The sequence below is a fragment of the Lathamus discolor genome, chromosome 3 (assembly GCF_037157495.1).
Source record: "Lathamus discolor isolate bLatDis1 chromosome 3, bLatDis1.hap1, whole genome shotgun sequence".
NCBI classification, from domain to species: domain Eukaryota; kingdom Metazoa; phylum Chordata; class Aves; order Psittaciformes; family Psittacidae; genus Lathamus; species Lathamus discolor.
In genome coordinates this window covers 82,049,019-82,067,236 of record NC_088886.1, presented here as the reverse complement: position 1 = coordinate 82,067,236, position 18,218 = coordinate 82,049,019, and the positions used below count along the sequence as shown (strand labels likewise).

The 18,218-nt window shown below is 40.9% G+C and overlaps 1 protein-coding gene across 1 annotated transcript in view; it reads left to right on the top strand.

Moving 5' to 3' along the window:
* CREB1 (cAMP responsive element binding protein 1) overlaps nucleotides 1-18,218 on the top strand; it is a 40,265-nt gene that overhangs the window by 14,819 nt on the left and 7,228 nt on the right. The window contains exons 2-7 of the mRNA XM_065670102.1: nucleotides 4,533-4,654; nucleotides 8,073-8,219; nucleotides 10,108-10,208; nucleotides 12,782-12,924; nucleotides 14,353-14,535; nucleotides 15,934-16,084. Coding sequence (XP_065526174.1) covers nucleotides 4,541-4,654; nucleotides 8,073-8,219; nucleotides 10,108-10,208; nucleotides 12,782-12,924; nucleotides 14,353-14,535; nucleotides 15,934-16,084 — 839 coding nt within the window. The 5' untranslated portion in view covers nucleotides 4,533-4,540. The remainder of the gene's footprint in view (nucleotides 1-4,532; nucleotides 4,655-8,072; nucleotides 8,220-10,107; nucleotides 10,209-12,781; nucleotides 12,925-14,352; nucleotides 14,536-15,933; nucleotides 16,085-18,218) is intronic.

The following is an 18,218-nucleotide window of genomic DNA, read 5'->3' as shown; positions in this document are numbered from 1 at the left end:
GAGTGAATAGCACAGTTCTGTCCAGTCTCTTCATAACAGCAGTTTTTCATTGCCCCAAACGCTTGCTTTCTCTAAGCACCCAAATTCCACAGAACCCATGTTTAAGATGGGCTCCCAACCTCTGCACTGTAATCCAGCTGATGTATAGAGCACAATCTATACAAATGTTATTTTCAAAGATCACAGTGTCTCCTATTACTGTTGTTGTCTACCACTTTAGCGTTTCTTGTCACAGATGTTGTCTGCATGTTAAGCAGAAATCCATAGTGAACTGTATGCAGTAGTGTCCAGGCCCCCTTTCCATGTTTTTGCCATTAACAAAACGAGTGTATTTGGATTTTTCTACAGTGTGTATAGTTCTGTTTCCCTGCATTCTGCAACTGTGTGTGTTTAATAGCATCTGTCTGCTGCTGTCATGGTGTTAATTCAGTTAATATATTTAGTTATCTTCTGTTGAACATCTTTCTCCCTGTCCTCATTTGGCTAAAACAAATTACTGGGTGTCAGCTGAGTGTTTCAGTCTTTGGCTCTTCACCTCTGGAATTCCAGATCATTAGTAAGTATGTTATTAAGGAAGTATTAGTAAGTTTAATACTAGCTCTTTTGATCTAATAAAATTGTGTATTACATAAAAGCAAGAGTTAAACCTTCTCAAACTAGGTGATCTCATCGGCTTTCTTAAACTGTGTTCAGAGTTCATAGCTGGGGTGTTTTAGGCAAGCAGACTGGTTTTCCAGCTCTGGTTGTTAATAGCTAACTGTTTTTTCAGCTATATTCAGTTGGAACACTTGGTTCAAGAAGAACTACAGCAGCTACTAACTCCTCCAAGAGACGGGGTGGGGGGAGTGAGCCCTCTCCTGACAAGGTGAAAAGTGGCTTGGAAGCAGATGGGAATGAGAAGATTCCTCCCTCTGCTCTCATCTGCTTTCCCTGCCCTGGACACTTGCTCCCCACCAGGACACTTTCAGACCCCCACCTCCAATACAGAAGTCCTGGTGTGGTAGCTGCCAGGGAAATCAGTGCCTGGGAGCAGGCTGGGCTGCTGCAAACAGGGCAGGAGGAGCAAAAAGGTAGGCTGTGCCTGACCATCCACAGGAGCAGGACACCGGGGTACTGGTCAGTAAAGCTTGTGTACACGAGGGATGTGCGAGAGATTAGAAATGAGGTGTGAAAATTGGTGTTCATTCGTATGTGTGGGGAGCTTAAGGTTTCAAACCAAACATGATTTCATCTGTTACACTGTAAATTGCAAGAACTAATAGGAATTGACTACCTTAATTTCAGCCATCATGGTCTTCTCTGTGCACACAACTTAATAAGGTTTTATGTTCTGGATGTCTGGTCTTTTATATCTTTGCAGTCTTAATCATACTGTACTGTTAAAGCAAACATCAGACAATGTAGTAATCGCCGAATGTGGGATATGTTGTGATGCTCAAAACACAATTCCTTTTATCACAAATTACTGTAAAAGGTAGTAGTGAAGATGTTCGAATACAAATACTGAATATGCAAGTGCAATGTAAATTGAACCAAATTCAAAAGTACTTAGAACCTGAAAATAACATAAGACTAAAAGCTTGTCCAAAAACCACAAGTCATGTGGGAAACTCGCTTAAACTGCATGTGTCAAGATGTAAATCTTGCAGGCAGCTTCCTGCATTGCTCGGTGCTTACTGGACGGTATGAGGAGGTTCCTTTCGGGTGCTTGCAAGTCACAATAAGAACGTGATTTCTGAAATGGTGGTGGTGTAGAGGAGGGAGCACCTCAAATAGTTAATGCTTTTGCTGATTACATATGCAAAAGATGATTCAAGTGTGGAAACTAAGCTTGTAAAACCAGAGGTCCTTTGCTGAACAGTGAGTAAGAGGACTGGAAATTCTTCCTAGGAAAACATTGCATTTATCAGCAGGAATTTGGCAACATCTACCTTTGTGAACATTGCTAAATACCTGATTCAAGCGACTTCTCACTTGCACATTTCATCTGTTTCTAATCCACTTGCATAGAAATTGACTCCATACTGGAGTTATGATTTCTGTCAGCAAGCAAAAGCATTACTGGTTTTGCAAGACATTTTTTGTTGCAGGGAGATTCTTTTTTTTTTTGAAGTTATTTTCAGATTCTTGGCTGGGAGATGTTGCTCATGCAAAAGATCTGCTCCTGAAATGGTTCCGATGAGGCAGTCTTTTGGCTGGAGTCACCATGATGCATGCATAGGAGCTGGGAAAAAGTTGCTGGTTTGCTTACATTGGACAAACGGGCTGATACTCACAGAAAAGGGATAAAACTAGATGCCTCCTTTAAAATGATAGAAATCAAAGGGAAATCTACAGTACTCTGGTTTGTAGTTCACACTTCTGAAAATGCAGAATACTCAAAAAAAAAAATTGGGCATATAACGTGGAGGACTAAGACTTAAATATAACTCCTGTGTTGAAGCTGGGGTAGAAAACCACGTTAATGAAGTCTTTCAGAACTGTTTGGTAACATACTAGAAACAGTAATAGTGCATGGGTTTTCTTTTGTGCTTTCTGGAAGATGAAATGCAAGATGGAGAAGACTTGGTACTGTAGGGGAGAATGGGGTTATTATATTTGCGTGGACACAGGCAATAAAAACTGTAATGTCTGGACTACTTAAAATGTGATGACTTTACAATTAACTTATTTCATGGCCAGTTGACAAATATATACATATAGGTAGAGTATTGTTTGTGTGTAAGCGTTTGGCACACTAGTACATGGTTTATGTGGGACAAAAAATATGGCATAAAAAATTCCAGGTGCTCAAAAGAATTTAATTTGGGTTTGTTTTACTTTAAAAACCTTGTGTGTTTCCTGACATTGTTTGTTCTTAAGGAAGAACAGGTTTAATTCTTCTACTTCTTTTCATCTCCTCAGAGCTTCTAAACTGATGATGTAACTAAATACTCAGTAGTTAAACATTCCCATGTTCTGACAGACACGAGCTTATTTGCAGTCACTTTCAATACTGAAAATACAGATTTTGATTTACATACATTGACTTGCTTTCTTTTGATGCAAGATAAAATCACTGCTACTGTGAATTGTTGTTTTATCTTTATTGAAAGCTATCATTTACTCTAAGACAGAGTATTTGTTCATATCGTGCTCGGGGCTGAAGTGTGACTCTCTGCTTTGGGCAGTTGATGTCCAAAAAAGTATTCTTTCCCATAATACTGAAGTGTAGTTTGCACTGAAATGGAAAGTTTCCCTGGCTGTGTTTAAAATGAAATGTTTCGAATGTGGTCATGGTACCACCACCCATATTAACACTTCTAAATCTTTTCCACGGGGGGCCAATAAAGTTGAGCAAGGAGAAGGACATGTCTCCTTCTTTCCACCCTTCATCTGATCTGAGCATCTTCTGCCTTCAGGCTCTTTCCCAAGCAGAAATGTTCTACTCTGTGGTTTTGCTCCAGCTCTGAAGACAGGTGTGCTGCTTTAGGGTAGCCAGAGGCCTGAGTAGATTGGGCAGCACAGGGTGGTACACAGAATTAATATTGTGGCTGTGGAGGTAACATCCATTCTTAATGCTTGGCATTTGGAGTTCTGCATAATACAGTGATATTGCTATATCACCCTGGGGAGCATTTCCTTGTATTTTGAAGTTCTTTTAGATATATTAAATATTTTCATAATCAGTATTTAAAGAAGAACTGAAAAGTAATTTTCACAGATCAGTGCAGAATTTAACATTCATTGCACTCTGCCTACATGCATGGCTTTGGAAGTTATGCAACCTCTTTTTATAGAGTTGTGTGTTGTGATCTAGGCTTGCTCAGTTATTCCTTAGAAATATAAGTGTGTTAGGAACTATGTATTATACAATACTTAGGTCATGACAAAGTGCTATGTATCTTTAAATATAAAAATACTTATTTGCATTAAGGTTCAAGTAAAAATGGCTTCCATCGTTACGTCTACTGACTTTCAAACTACGGAGTAGAGAAGACTTACGCTGCTGTGACGTAGAACCAGACAGTCTGGTTGTGGAAAGAATTTGCATGGTGGTGTTGCATATTTAGTTCACACAGAAAAAGACTGAAAACTAAGTACCCAACACAGAAGCAATTGCTAATGGCTATCTGCGGACTGCAGTTGTGGGAGAGCGGTGAGGCGGTGGCAGGGCATATTGTCCCCTTGGCACCGAGGGAAGTGCCCTTCCTGACAGTGGTGGTTATTATCCCAAATTGCGGAGGTGCTGGGTCATCGCGGTGCATTTGCTTAAGCAGTATTTTAAGATGAGCTAACCACATTATTTCTCATCTCATCACTGGAAGAGACTGGGCCTGTTCTTCAGAAACATGACACACAAAAATCAACCTGAGGCAGACACCTGGCATGAAAGTATTTTGCCTGAATGCTGATAGTTTGGCAACATTTTAATAAGCAAATGAAAACAGTATGTAGTAATGGGAATTCAGCTGCAGTGATTGCTGCCAGATCCACCAAGAGCAGTGGACTTGCATACCAACCCAGACTTACGACCAATATTGTGATTGTAGGTAACTAAATGACCATGGAATCTGGAGCAGAGAACCAGCAGAGTGGAGATGCAGCCGTTACAGAGGCAGAAACCCAACAGATGACAGTACAGGCACAACCACAGATTGCAACGTTAGCCCAGGTATAAAATCATATGGTGTAATAGTTTAACCTATTGGCTGTTTTTTAAGAGGGATAATGTCTGCTCATGGGCCTGAAAGAAGGTTCCATTGATAAGATTCTGAAAGAGGTGCAATGTATAGTTCCTTTATTATTTGTCTTCACATTTCTAAAGCAGTAGAGATTTTTAACTTCTCATCACACTAGGCTGTGTTAGCTCTGAAGAACTGTATGTATGTAAACTGAGGAATGTTAATAGAATGATGTAGCACTCTTTGCTGTCCCACTGAAAGGCATTTTTCTCAAAACGTGTAATTTACTCTTTTTTTTTTTTTTTTTGACTGGATTGTTTTGTTGTTACGTTTTCTTTTTAGAATCTTGCCTGTAGCCATCAGTTTAATTCTGAGGGAAAAACCTGAAAATACAGATAAATAATGCAGGGAATATACAGATGGGATTAATACTATAAGCATTATAATCAAATGGAACAATTAAACAGCTTGTGTTATCCTGCTGTTTCCAGAATTTCACAGAATTGCTGGAGAGACAGAATTTCACAGAATCGTTTAGAGAGGCAACAGCAGATCATTTATTATCCCCAAATTATTTCAGGGAGACAAGAAATGTGAACCTAGCTACATCTCTAATTTTGGAACCTGCTTTCATTCTTGGATACATTGATGGTTGGCAGAAGCAACCCCATTGTGTAAATGAGTGCGGAATCTGTTCAGCTCTCTCCTGTAACCGTTTAATTTTAAAACTATTTGCAGTCTGCAAAGAGCAGACAGGTTTTTTAAATCTCATAGTTTGGGGAATTGAGTGTCTTCTAAGTGGCACAGGTGTTAAATCACATATTTCATAAATGATTAATGTATTTTTAAAGTCCTCACACCTTTTGGTGAGCCAGATCTAGTACACTTCCATTCAAGTGATAGTATAGGGTTTGGAGCTGTTAAAATGCACAGGGTGATTTTGTTGTGTGAAGCTGTAGTGTGAATTTGCAGGCCACCAGCTGCCCTGCACCAGCTTGCCTCTTTGGGCAGTTTTCTCACTGTCTAACTTAGGCACAGGATGTAGGTGGTGTGACTAACACTTCAGTGTGAACTGAGTGGAAGTAGTTTATTTCTCTTGCAAAACCAGTAAGCTGCTTCTCACTTGGTATGCATTACCATTTAGTCCAGAAAAGCAAGAATGCTTTAAATTCATGTGCTAACACACTGACCTCCAGGTAGCTGAACTTGCAACTATGTGGTGGGTTGAATGCATTTCACTCAGTCAAAATTACCCCAGTACTTGAATGAGATTTCTTTCCAAGTAGGGAAAAGCTACACAGCTATGGTTAAAACCCATATGAACCACAAAGAAATATGTTGTAATTTTCCTAATTTGCTCTATTGTCATTCACTGTATTATTTGCACCTTAGCTATTCCCCAGGCTTTATATTCCTTGTGGAGGTGATACAGCAGTCTAAACGTGATTCCTTGTCCGCATCATGTTACATTGTTATGGTATTTGAAATACCAAAAGAGGCTTAAGTAAATCTAAATAACTAATTATGTCAATTTATTTCTTTCATTATCTCTTGTAAGGTTACCCCTCTTGTAAGCTTAGTTAATTGCTACATTTTAGTGAGTTCAGGGTAGTTTTTAGAGTCAAAAGGAAACTCGTTCCAGCTCCACAAGGTATGAGTCAGAGACATCTGCAGAAGTTGCACTCTGCTGTTGGCTTAATCCAGTCACAGAGTGGCCTCCAGTTGATCAGCTTTGCCGTGATTGCCAAGGACTGTTGGCAGTGTCAGACGTGCGCTATTAAGAAAGGTTCCTTGGTAAAGCAATATAATTTGCTAGAGGAAAGTGTGCTCATGTTAATCTCAGCCCTGGTTCCTCTCAGATGGAGTTAAGTACCACCACGTAATGCTGCAGCTGTTTTCCTGAAAGAAGGTAGAAGCAAACACAAGTTTATGGATTAGGGAGAGATAGCTGTGGAGGAGAGAGGTCTAAGTGTCATTCCCTTTAATTTTGTTGTTAAGCAAGATTTCCTTGTAGGTGGTGGATGTTTATGGAAATGCAGAGATGAGCTACTGCACCTTTTTGAGAACCACATGTTCATGGGGACAGCAGAGGATTTACTTCTGCATCCGGTACATAGCAGCTGTTTGAGATTAGGTAGGACAGCAGTGCAGCCCCTTCTCACATTGTAGCTACATGGGTCGAATTCCTTGAAAATGCTGTTGAACACTGGAGGATTGTTACATTTTCCAAACCTGGGTGTCTAGTAGAAGGCTGGCCAGTCTGTGATCCGTAGCCTGTTTGAGGTCTGCCAGAGCAGCTCACACATCATAGTCCTTCCCTGAGGGCTGTGATGGTGTGAGTCAGATGCAAACTGAGGGCAATGTATGCTGGTACAGCAGCACTGGCACCCTTCTGCCTTTCAGGAGCACCCCCCTAGCCATGAACACATGTATCATGTCACCAGACAGTTGCTGAGTACTGGACGTGCACCAGGACATCTGCCCAGCCACGTAGCAGCCTTGGTGCATGGCCCTTCAGCTGCCCATAATAGTTCCTGTGACCTGCCAGAGTCAGACTTCCCTGCATGATGTGAGCAGCTTTGTGTGGGTATCGCTGCCATCAGAGCCTGAGCCACTGCACAGGACATGGGTGGCTGTGCACACAGTGCTAAAGTACGCTGCTGCAGCCATTAGTGTATCCCTGTTGGCATAGCTGCTGTGCCTACGGGTCGGTGCTGGAGAGACAAAGTTGTGCTTAGGAGCTGAGTGCTTAAAATGTCAGCAATTTTTCCTCACAGAAATTAAGACTAGAATCTGTGTTGACCTGTTACGCTGAATCACAGCAACAGCCTACAAACCATTTGTTTCCCACTGCAAATCCATGTCTGACCACATGATCAGTTTTCTTCATTTAAATGGGCTTTGCCAGCTACTCAGTATGGGTTAGTCTCTGGGAAGTCCAGAAGATATGGCTCCCTAAAAATTTAAACTTCATACAGCTGGCAAGCACTTTGCATTTTCTTGAGTGGGAACAAAAATAGCTCCGCTCCCATATGCTTCTGCCTTTGACTCAGCAGTGTCTGTAGGAGTACACCCAAGTCCAAGCAGTATTTAACTGAAGTAAGCAAAAGGTAATAATGTGTTTTTATTAGGTTACCTCAGAATAGGGGCAGTTGTGTTTTTCTCATTTTATCAGTGGCTTTACAAGTGATGTTTTGAGCCTGCAGAAATTCTGCATTAGATTAATTTGTAAAGTAGGTCAGATGTTGGGTTTAGACAGTTCAGGGGAGTTTATATTACACTGAAACATCTGGGTCATGTAACTGGGGTCTCGAAGACACATAATTCTTTGACCACAGTGTGTTCTTGGTAGTAAAATATGAAGGTTTTGTAATAACCTAATCTATGCTCACTGTCTCTTCTTTGCAGGTATCTATGCCAGCAGCTCATGCAACGTCTTCTGCACCCACGGTGACCTTAGTTCAGCTGCCCAATGGGCAGACAGTTCAAGTGCATGGAGTAATTCAGGCTGCCCAGCCATCAGTTATTCAGTCTCCACAGGTCCAGACAGTTCAGGTACTGATGGAAGAAATTCCTAATACGTGAATTGGGCCTTTCAAGTACTCCTGCCGGTTCACGGGTTTCTAATGTGTTTGTGTCCTAGATTGTGATTTTGCTTATATAAACTTCAAGAGCATATTGAAGGCAAAATCTGTACAGTATGTGTTGCTCTGTGACTCGTTTTCTGTTCTGGTTTAACCACTTTTCACTTTCAAACATTGCCGAGTTTCATTTCTCTGTAGAGCTTGGTAAGTGAGTTTAAGTGAGTTTAACAGCTTCGTGTTTTTTCTTACAGTATTACTCTTTGTCTCCATTGTATTTTCGTACATTTTTGTTGAGTAAAAGTTCGTACTGTTCTGGAGTGAACAAAGCGTTGTGGGGTTTTTTAATGATCTTTAATCACTACTGAGGCTGATATTCTGGAATGAGAGTCTTTGCTGCCTCAAAAATACTTACATTGGTTTACAAAATAGGTGTCTGTCTGTTAATGGTCCTTAAAATAAACCTGTCAGTCCTCTCATAAAAATGGGTTTAAAATTCACTGTTGAACTTTGTTTGCCTTGTAAAGCCTTAGCTTCTCTTCTATAAAGCAAGCCAGATAATGACGAGGTAGCTTGAACACGTAAGAGACAAGTAGTCTGAGATCTGTAAAACCTGTAATTTATTTGTTTGTTTATTCACTACTTTAAACACAGTGGTACTGAATGCAGAAAGAGAAGTTGCTTGTCATGCAGTGGCTACACAGGGCAAGGATTTGTACATCATTCCTTCGCTATTAGTACAGTGAGCACAAACACTGCTTCATTTTAAAATCAGGTCATTCTGATCATAATCTTCGTTTACCCCTTGTCAGCTTTAGTGCTGAGTTTCTGGCGGGCTCTACCCTCCTCAGCCATTGGAGTCAAAAGTTTAGAGTTTTAATGTAGTGGTGGTAAGCAGTGTTCAGATAAATTACTAGCCCAGAGGTGGAAGATAAGAGACTGACAATGAAACCATGCTTGGAATTCACCTGGCTCAGTGTAAAGCCAGCATGTTTGGGTATTTAAAGCCTGGTGGTTCACTGTCAGCCTCGGACCTGTTCAGGCCCTCTATCTGATAACTGAGATGTGGGCGCCAGCAACCTTTCTGAGCCTTTGGGAATATTCTCCACAGTGCATAAAATGACAGACTGTGAGATAGGTTTCTCACACAGGCGCTTCTCTATCCACTCACTATCATTAGCTTTTGTATATTTGTCACATGAGTGTAGACTTCTGGAAAACAGTCTCTATTTTTATGTATCAAAGATGCTTTAACGTTCTTGGCACACTTCGAATTTAAAGTTATTGAAAGGTGATTGATACAAACATTTTAGCTGTCCTTCATAAACCTTTGTCTTTTTTTAGCACAGATGTTCAGAATTGCAGCACTGGACTTTTAGCTTCTTTGTGTTCGACATTTTCCTGACAATTTCCCCCCAGTGTCAGTCTCTAAGACGATATCTACCCAGTGATTTATAAATTGTTGTTTCTCAATTTCAAGTGTATTTTGCTCTTTTGTTTCCAAACATTTCTGCTCTCTTAACTTGGTTGTAGTTGTTCTCTCCCTAAATTTTACTAAAAAATCTTTCTTAGTTTCCTTAAAATGGATGGAAACAAGGAATCACAGAAGACAAAAAGTGCATGGAATTACTGTTTATATTTTCTGATTAGAGTATTTAAATTATAAAGAACATTCTCATGGGTAGATAATTGTCAGGTCATCAATCGCTGGATCTGTTACTGAACAGCCTCTCCTTTCTATTCATTGACTAGGTAGGAGCACTGTAGAATACTTGTAGTGTTTTTCACAGGATGCCAGCATTTCCTTAAAATAAAGATACGGGAAGTGTCTTGTTAAGTTTGTTTGCTGTTCTTATTTACAGATCTCCACCATAGCAGAAAGTGAAGATTCACAGGAATCAGTAGACAGTGTCACAGACTCACAGAAACGAAGAGAAATCCTTTCCAGACGACCCTCCTACAGGTATGGAGGTTAAAAGCAGAAGCATTTTGCTTGATGGATGTGTTCTTCATGTGGTGAGACCAATAGTGTGATTGTATAGTTACTTCTAAGTTTACTGTTAATGGTTCTTCTCTTCCTCAATGTGTTTTCCATGAATAGGATGTAAAGAGATAATAGGAGGAGGAGGAAGAAACCTCAGCTGTTACACTCAGTTAGGACAGAAATGAGCTGAGAATAAGCTAATTGCCACATTTGTGAAATGCTGAGGTATTGTTGTGCTGGGTCCCCCAGAGGTAGCTTTAATGAATAGTTAATACATAAAATACACTGAAGCCTTGCAAGCAGGTGGCTTCTGTATAATCTGTAGTCTGCAAAAAATCAACTCTGTTGTTTTTCATCAGTGTTGAAATGCTAGCAGCAGTCAAACTTAATTCCTTTCTCCCAGGAGACTTTCAATGAACATGTGGTGTTCTGAGGCTCAGAGAAAAATTCGGCTTGAGCAAAATTGGTTGTGTTTAAAGTTTTAAGAAGCCAGGGTATGAGCTGAATGTAGTGGTAGGCATCTGGTATCTTTAGTTGTCATGGCAAATACTTCTGTGGTAAGAACAATTGATATGCTCCTTCACATGGTGTTAGTCATGTTACTTTATTAATTAAGCCTTTGTACAACTTTTTCTGGCTGTACTAAATCTCATTTTTCATTCTTAAAACATGCTAAATAGCGTTAAGGAACAGCTCTGAAGTTCTGCTTTTAAGTGACTCGTGCATTCCTGCTGCTTCAGAAAATTCACATGCTCCTTTTTGATTCATGAACATAACCTTAGAAATATAAGCTAGACTGTAGGCCTGAACATATCTCAAACATTTATTAGCACTTACAGATTATTTTCTTCCACCAGCCTTCAAGGCTGTTGTGGTGCAGATGATGAAGGTCATTGCTGAAGACCCCTAGCCTTAATAGATTTGTGAGGAGCAGTGCTGCTAACTTAAAGGCTTCCACAGACTTCCTTGCAGTCTGCTTCTGCAGTGAGACACTGGCTGTTACTATATATGGGGGAATGGCTGTGTATCGTGAGACAACAGAGCTAAGCAGACACGGAGCAAAGCTGAGAAGAGGGCACTTGTTCATGCTCATTTCTCATTGAGCTGGGCTCCTTTGCACACAGTGACGCCACACCACAGCTTCTGTCCTCAAACCACGTCCTGGTGACTCAGCAAAACTTTGTAACTGTCAAACGTACATATGCAGCTTAGGCTCTAGGCCAATGTAGGAGTCACATCAGAAAAGCTGAGCCAGACTGGTGCTGTGTTGGCAAGATCCCGGTTGGCATTCTTCAAGCTGCTGTAACTGGCCCCAGAGGCAGGATGGATTTACAGAATAGAAGGCTCTTCATCTATTTTGTCCACTGTTTCTTCTGGTCTAACACATAGTTGCAAACTCTCTGGATGGGAGTTTTTCATTTGTCCAGGTGGTGCTTGGCACAGTGGAGTGCTTGTGCAGTGCTGGGGTTCTTGCATGCACACCATCAAAACAGCGTTAGCAAAGCTCTGTTTTGTCAAGTTGTTTAGCAGAGTCACTGCTCTTCCCAGATAGCTCCGTACAGATGTTCTGGCTCCCAAAGCCTTAGAGCCTTATTTAGGAAATGAGTGTTGCTTTGGAGCTTGGGGCCTACAGCTGTGTTTGCTTCATCACACTTTGAGTTCTAGTGACAGTCCACAGGAAGACATATGAGGAGAATTACAGAAGATGTTGCTCTTTACCTGAGTGGCATTTTGCGGTGACATAATAGAATATGCCAGCAGTGAAAAGGGCTTGACAGTTCTCTGAGGGATAGTGTTTGGTCTAAATGATGCGAATTGCAGTAACCGCTATGGTCTGTCCTACAGTCATGTTCAGTGAGACCTGTAGCAGTGATGTTTAAGCAATTTTTGGTTTGGATAATTACCCCGTGAAAGTAATTAAACAACGTGTTCTTTTCTTTACCCATGCTACTGTCACAGCTTTCTCAGGCAGGGCACCTGTAAACATAACTGTGTGACTTGACTCAAACACACTCAGTATTGCCTCCCAGGCAGGCATTACACTCACTATAAACTGGTTGCTTTTTACAAGCATTTCTGCTGACTTCCTTTGTACTCAGCTCTCTGGCTGAGGTGTTTACGGTCTCTGAAATGGAGCAGTTCCCCTAATGTAAGTGAGGAGGCAGGGTTTTACATACTTGTGCTTTCCTCAAATCCTTCTGTGGCTAAAAGCAGGAAACAAGTAAAAATGCATGAGGGAAAAACATGCTTTTAAGAAAAAGGGAAGGTTGTGACAGCTGATGCTTGGGTTGAGAAGAAGCTCCTTGAGAGGCATCTTTGTCTGGTGTACTAAAACACAGCTGTTCTGTGCTGGCTCCCTTGCCCATCTATGAATGGCACTTGGAACAGTCCTCTCCATCAGTTTGAAGATGGTGCAGGTTTTCCATTCTGCACCCATACTTTCCTTGCTGGCGTACTGCACTTTTCAGTTTCCCGCAGTGCTATGTATCAAATAGGCTATTTTTTCCCCTCGTATTTTTATTAAAATCTCTACAACACACTGTCTTTGCCAGAAAAATTTTGAATGACTTGTCCTCAGACGCCCCAGGAGTGCCAAGGATCGAAGAAGAGAAGTCTGAAGAGGAAACAGCAGCACCTGCCATCGCCACTGTTACGGTGCCAACTCCCATTTACCAAACCAGCAGTGGGCAGTACAGTATGTAGTCTGAATTTCTCAGTGGTGCTAGTAAGTGGGGATGAGAAGATGAACAACTATTATTTCTATAAGTGTTTGGACTAAGACAAAGCAGGAGGTGAAAATAAGGTTATTTTAATTTGACTGTTTGATAACCGTGCCCTTTAAACACATTCCTATTGTAGGTATTTGAAATGATCAGTTAGCATTCTGGGACTGCTTGCCAGTTAGTGCAGCTAATGCATCCTGAGGCAAAATACGAACTAACCGTAGTGCTTTTATGAACTTCATTTCAGGAACCAGATGAGGTAATTCAGAAGTTTCTTTTTTTCCTGGCAGGTGATGAATACTGGTTCACAAAATTGTAACCTCATTAATAGGAAAAGCACTGCAGTCTGCAGTTACATTTTTAGAAAGTCCTGGAAAAACAAGAACTTCAGCAACCTTATTTAAAATATGTAATAAATATATGATTCTGTGTTTATTCACTGTATTTCACAGATAGAGGGCTTTAACTTAAAGGTTTGAGAATACAGCAGTAAAGCTAAAATTCACGTGCTGTCTCACACAAACACAGTATTAAATATACAAAAGGGAGAAAGAATTTGCTTGTTTGTATTTTTCTCTTAAAATCTCTTTAGAATTTTGTATCTTTGTTTATTCCTTAGCCACTTTGCCTACTGAAACTGATGTGGTTAACTCTGCTTTCCTAGCATAACTGTAAAATACATGCTTGTGCAGATGCTAGAGACTTTGGTGCATCTGTGTATAGGAGCACAGTGAAATTCTGTGGAATCACAGATGAGGTGTGATGTTTCAGCACACCTGCATGACAGGATTGAGGGAAAGAAAGGAAAAAAACCCACCTAAGTAAGGTTGAAGGAAAAAATGTGTGAAAATGGACCTTTATCAATGAAAACACTGCTAGGAAGGCTGTGAGGAAGTTGTAGGGAGGAGGGATACAGTCAGAAGGGGAAAAAAAGCAAAAGCATGAAGAAAGTGAAACACAAGATGGATAGCAATAGCAGCAGAGGAAAGTGAAAGGCAGAAAGCATAGAAAAGGAGGGGAATTACAGATGAGAAGAAAGGACTGTGGAAAAGACCTAAACCAACCAAGAAGAACATCTTAACTAAGAAATTAAAAAGTATTTCCTGGGGGAGGATTGTAACTCCACAATATGATGCTGTTTTATCAGAGAAACTAATCTGTGTTTTAGGCTGTGGGGTTTGCCCCCCACCCCCCAAAAAATACAGGTCTCATGAATAACTCCCAACTTACTTTCAAAGCATGATTTCTTTAATGTGCGTTAAAGCCATGTGTCTGATTTGAGGGTGTATAAGAGTTCAAGGGATTTAACTCAGATCATTATTCTGCCATATCTAGGTTTAGTACTGTGAGTCAATGAGTAAATTAGTGTCTTAAATGCTGAGTTGATTTTTTTTCTTCAGTTGCTATTACCCAAGGAGGAGCAATACAGTTGTCTAACAATGGCACAGACGGAGTACAAGGTCTCCAGACGTTGACTATGACCAATGCAGCTGCAACCCAACCTGGCACCACCATTTTACAATATGCACAGACCACAGATGGACAACAGATACTTGTACCCAGTAACCAGGTTGTTGTACAAGGTGAGAAACTTCACAGCCAGTGATTCCGTATAACACATTCTCCATGCAGACACAAGTTGCCAGCCTAACTCCTTAAAACATCAGGAAACAGAATTAACAGCTCTGGCACAGATTAAGTCTCCAAAGTTATTAAAAGAAATTGTGGACAAAACTATTTGTCACATTTTCTTGGAGCCTTTCCCTTCAGCTTATAAAATTGTGGATATTTTGGGTTTACTTCTTAAAAATACATACTTATTTTTGGGTTTCCATGCTGTATTTCCTGTATTTTGTCCACACGATTTTATTTTAACATCTCTGCAAAAACTGATACCACGTTAGAATTTTTAGTTCCCCAGACAGTCATCTGCAGCAATAGTAAATTTAAAGCAAAGCATTAAAGTGAGTAAAGAAGGTTGTTTGATTCTTTCTATAAGGACACTTTAACTTAGAAGTATTCTTTTTGCTTTTTCAATGGCAAGTCATCATTTTGTCCTATTGTGGCTTTTGTGACTAGTCACGAAGTACTTAGAATCATAGAGTAATTTAGGAAAGTGCCTTAAAAGATCATTTGGTCTAGCCTTCCACTTAGAGCAAGCGGGGCTATTTCAACTTAGAATAAGTTGGGGGGGGCTTATTGTATTAAAATACATGGTTTATTAAAAATTGGGGAGGTATAAAATTTAAATGTCTATTAAAATATGTCTATTAAAAATAACAGAAATGTGCACCCCTGCTTTTATAATTGTAAAGCAGTTGATCTGAAAGTTGTCCAGTGAAGAGGTCTCCAGGCATCATTGAAAATACATAGCTGAGAAAAATACTGTAGTAGCATTGATGATCTGGTTTTTTTGTTCTTAAGAGCATGTGATTTCTTTAGGTGATGCTGTAGTTTCTTACAAGCTCAGGCAAACGTAACACACTCCTAGATGAATAAACAAAAGAAACCCAAGAGCTTGTTCATTTTAGAGAAGCAGCTCAGTGCCTAGTTTGCACAGTCTCTTTCTTGTTGGGGTAAATGCTACATTTCTACACCCTTTCTTCTGTGCCAAGTACTTACACATGCAGCGTGTGTAAGCACATAGGCGTTTGGAGCATAGCTAGAAATACTGTTTGTCCCATCCTTCATCTTCTTAAAACTGCTAAAACTGCCCAGAAACTAGAGAAAAAAAAAGAAATATACTAGGGTAAAAAGAAGCACAGCAATACAGCAAGACAATTGAAGTTACCAAGCACAAGTGAAGACTTCGTCAGCAGGAATGCCCAAAACCTAAGACTGAGATAGCAACAATGACCCAGATGAGCATCATTCCTCCTGTATGTAGCCCAGAGTACATGGTTAGATAGCCTAGGTGCTCTTGGCACAGTGTTTAACAGCAGTCTCACCACACTGACATCATGTTCCCTTACGCCTTTCAGCTGCCTCAGGAGATGTGCAGACTTACCAGATTCGCACCGCCCCTACCAGCACCATTGCACCAGGCGTAGTCATGGCATCCTCGCCAGCACTTCCGACCCAGCCAGCAGAAGAGGCCGCACGGAAGAGAGAAGTGCGTCTAATGAAGAACAGGCATGTATATTTAGATCGCTTCTTACCCAGTCAGCTCTGCATAGAACTGGAGTGTTAAGTGCTAAGAATCCCAATCTTTTTTTCAGTCTTTCTAAAGACTTTGCCTTTATTTAAAGATGCAAAACAAAGAAGCACATCTGCTAATGCCACGTATTGTGACTATGAGACCTCAAGTAAAGGTGTCAGATTCATTCTGTGAGGTGTATGAATTTTTTGCCATAAGGAGAATACTCACTGGTGGGGGACTTATATGACCTCAGTTATGTACTTACAAACACTGAGCTGAGTTGATCTTTTCTGAGTAACTACATTCATGTAGTTTCTTTTCCTGGATTCTCTGCCTTAGCCTTCTGCATGCATTCTCCTTGCTGCTGACCTACCTGCACTCTTCATTGTCTCACTTGTTCTGTGTAGCTGTTTGCCCTTTGGGTTTTATCCTCCAGAGGCAGAAAGATTCAAGAAAAGGCTGAATGAGCAGCTTTGAAGTCTTTTGGAACCAATGGTGGCAGCAAGGGGGCTGAAAGAGAGAGAGGAGATATGACCCTGTAGGATTTAGTGTGTGAGGAGGAAAAGCTAAGCCTGCTGAGGTGGGACTTGGTGGAGGCTGGGAAGGAAAGGAGCAGCAGAGAGAAGCTGGGCATGATGCTCCTTAAGCTGCTGTTGCAGGAGAGGGAAGGGATGGGCCTGAGCCGATCCATCACGCGAGGCTTGAACTCCCATCTGCAAGCCACAGATTTGAGCCTGTATGTTGCAGTGATTCCCTCCCCTCTGAGCGGGGAAGCCCCATGAAATCACACTTTACTTCATCTGTCAGTCTGAAAAAAATATGTTGTACAGGTGCATTTATCTTCTCTAGATCCCTGAGCTGTGAACACAATAGAAAGTTACATGAGCAGACCCAAGGCTTATCTGAGGGGCTTTAATGAGGTAAATAATGCTGAACAGCAGAATTCACTTTAAAAAGGTTTTTACATAGAATGTCACCCGTGTCCCCTTTTTATATATTTTTCTGATACCAGCTAATAGTAGATGTTGCCCTTTCAGGCTCTGCACTTGAGAAAAACTTAATGAGCGTTCTGAATCCCCTCATTTAGTCTGCAGTCTTCCTCCAGTAAAAGAAAGCTTTTGTGTTTAGGAAAGCCAAGAAAAACAATGAGGAATTACCCCCACTTCAGCTAAATTGAGAGCTTTTGCAACAGTATCATGTTGCATGTGGTGCTTTTAGCCTGCCTGCTTAATAGATATTTGCAAATCTAGGCTCCGTAGCAAAGCAGGGGAGAGGGGGAGAGAGAGGCAGATGGCGAGGTGGTTCTTATTGGAGGATTATAGCGTAAATATTCATAGATATTATTGTGCAAATTTTCTGTGTAAATTTTACATTTTAAAAGCTCTCTTGTAATTCAGTATAACTCTAGCTGTTCGTTACGAATAACTAAAGCAAGCAGACTTGAGGTGGCTTCATATGCAGCCCAAGCTGGCACAGAAATCACAGCAAGAAAAAGTTGTCACCCAGGAAGACAGGTTAGTAGTGTGCACTTCCTGGTCCAGTAATACTTAATCTTTTGGTGACACAAGTAACAGCCCAAAATTACTACAAGTTGCACAAGGCCCATGTGCTGCAAGCTTGTGAAATTGTACTTGTAGGAGTGACTAATGGATCCCTGAGTCCTTTCAGGGCTTCCAAACGAGGTTTTCTTCATCACGTCTCATTTGTAGGGCTGAATTTCAGAAATTACTTTGAGTCTTCTTACCCATTAGGTCCTGGAACTGACATTCTTTCTACTTAGTATTACGGCTGTTACTTATCTCAGAAGCAGGAGAACTGGGTTCAGTTTTGTCTCTTACTTCCCAGAACACTGACTGTATCACCAATTTGTGTAGTATGTGCGGTGAAGGGACACTCAGACTCTCCTTCTGAAGCTGCTCTGCTTCACATCTAAAGGTTCAGGGCAAAGAAGTAGGTACACTTAGCATCTATCTGCAGTGTGCTGCTTCAACAAGCTGCATTGCAGGAGGAGAGCCCTGTGCCTGGACTCCCATCCACCTTAGCACATGCTTGTGCTTACTTTGGCCATTGGTACATTACTGTAGCTGTGCAGGGTAACTTCTGCCTTGGTGTTACTGTCTTCAGCAT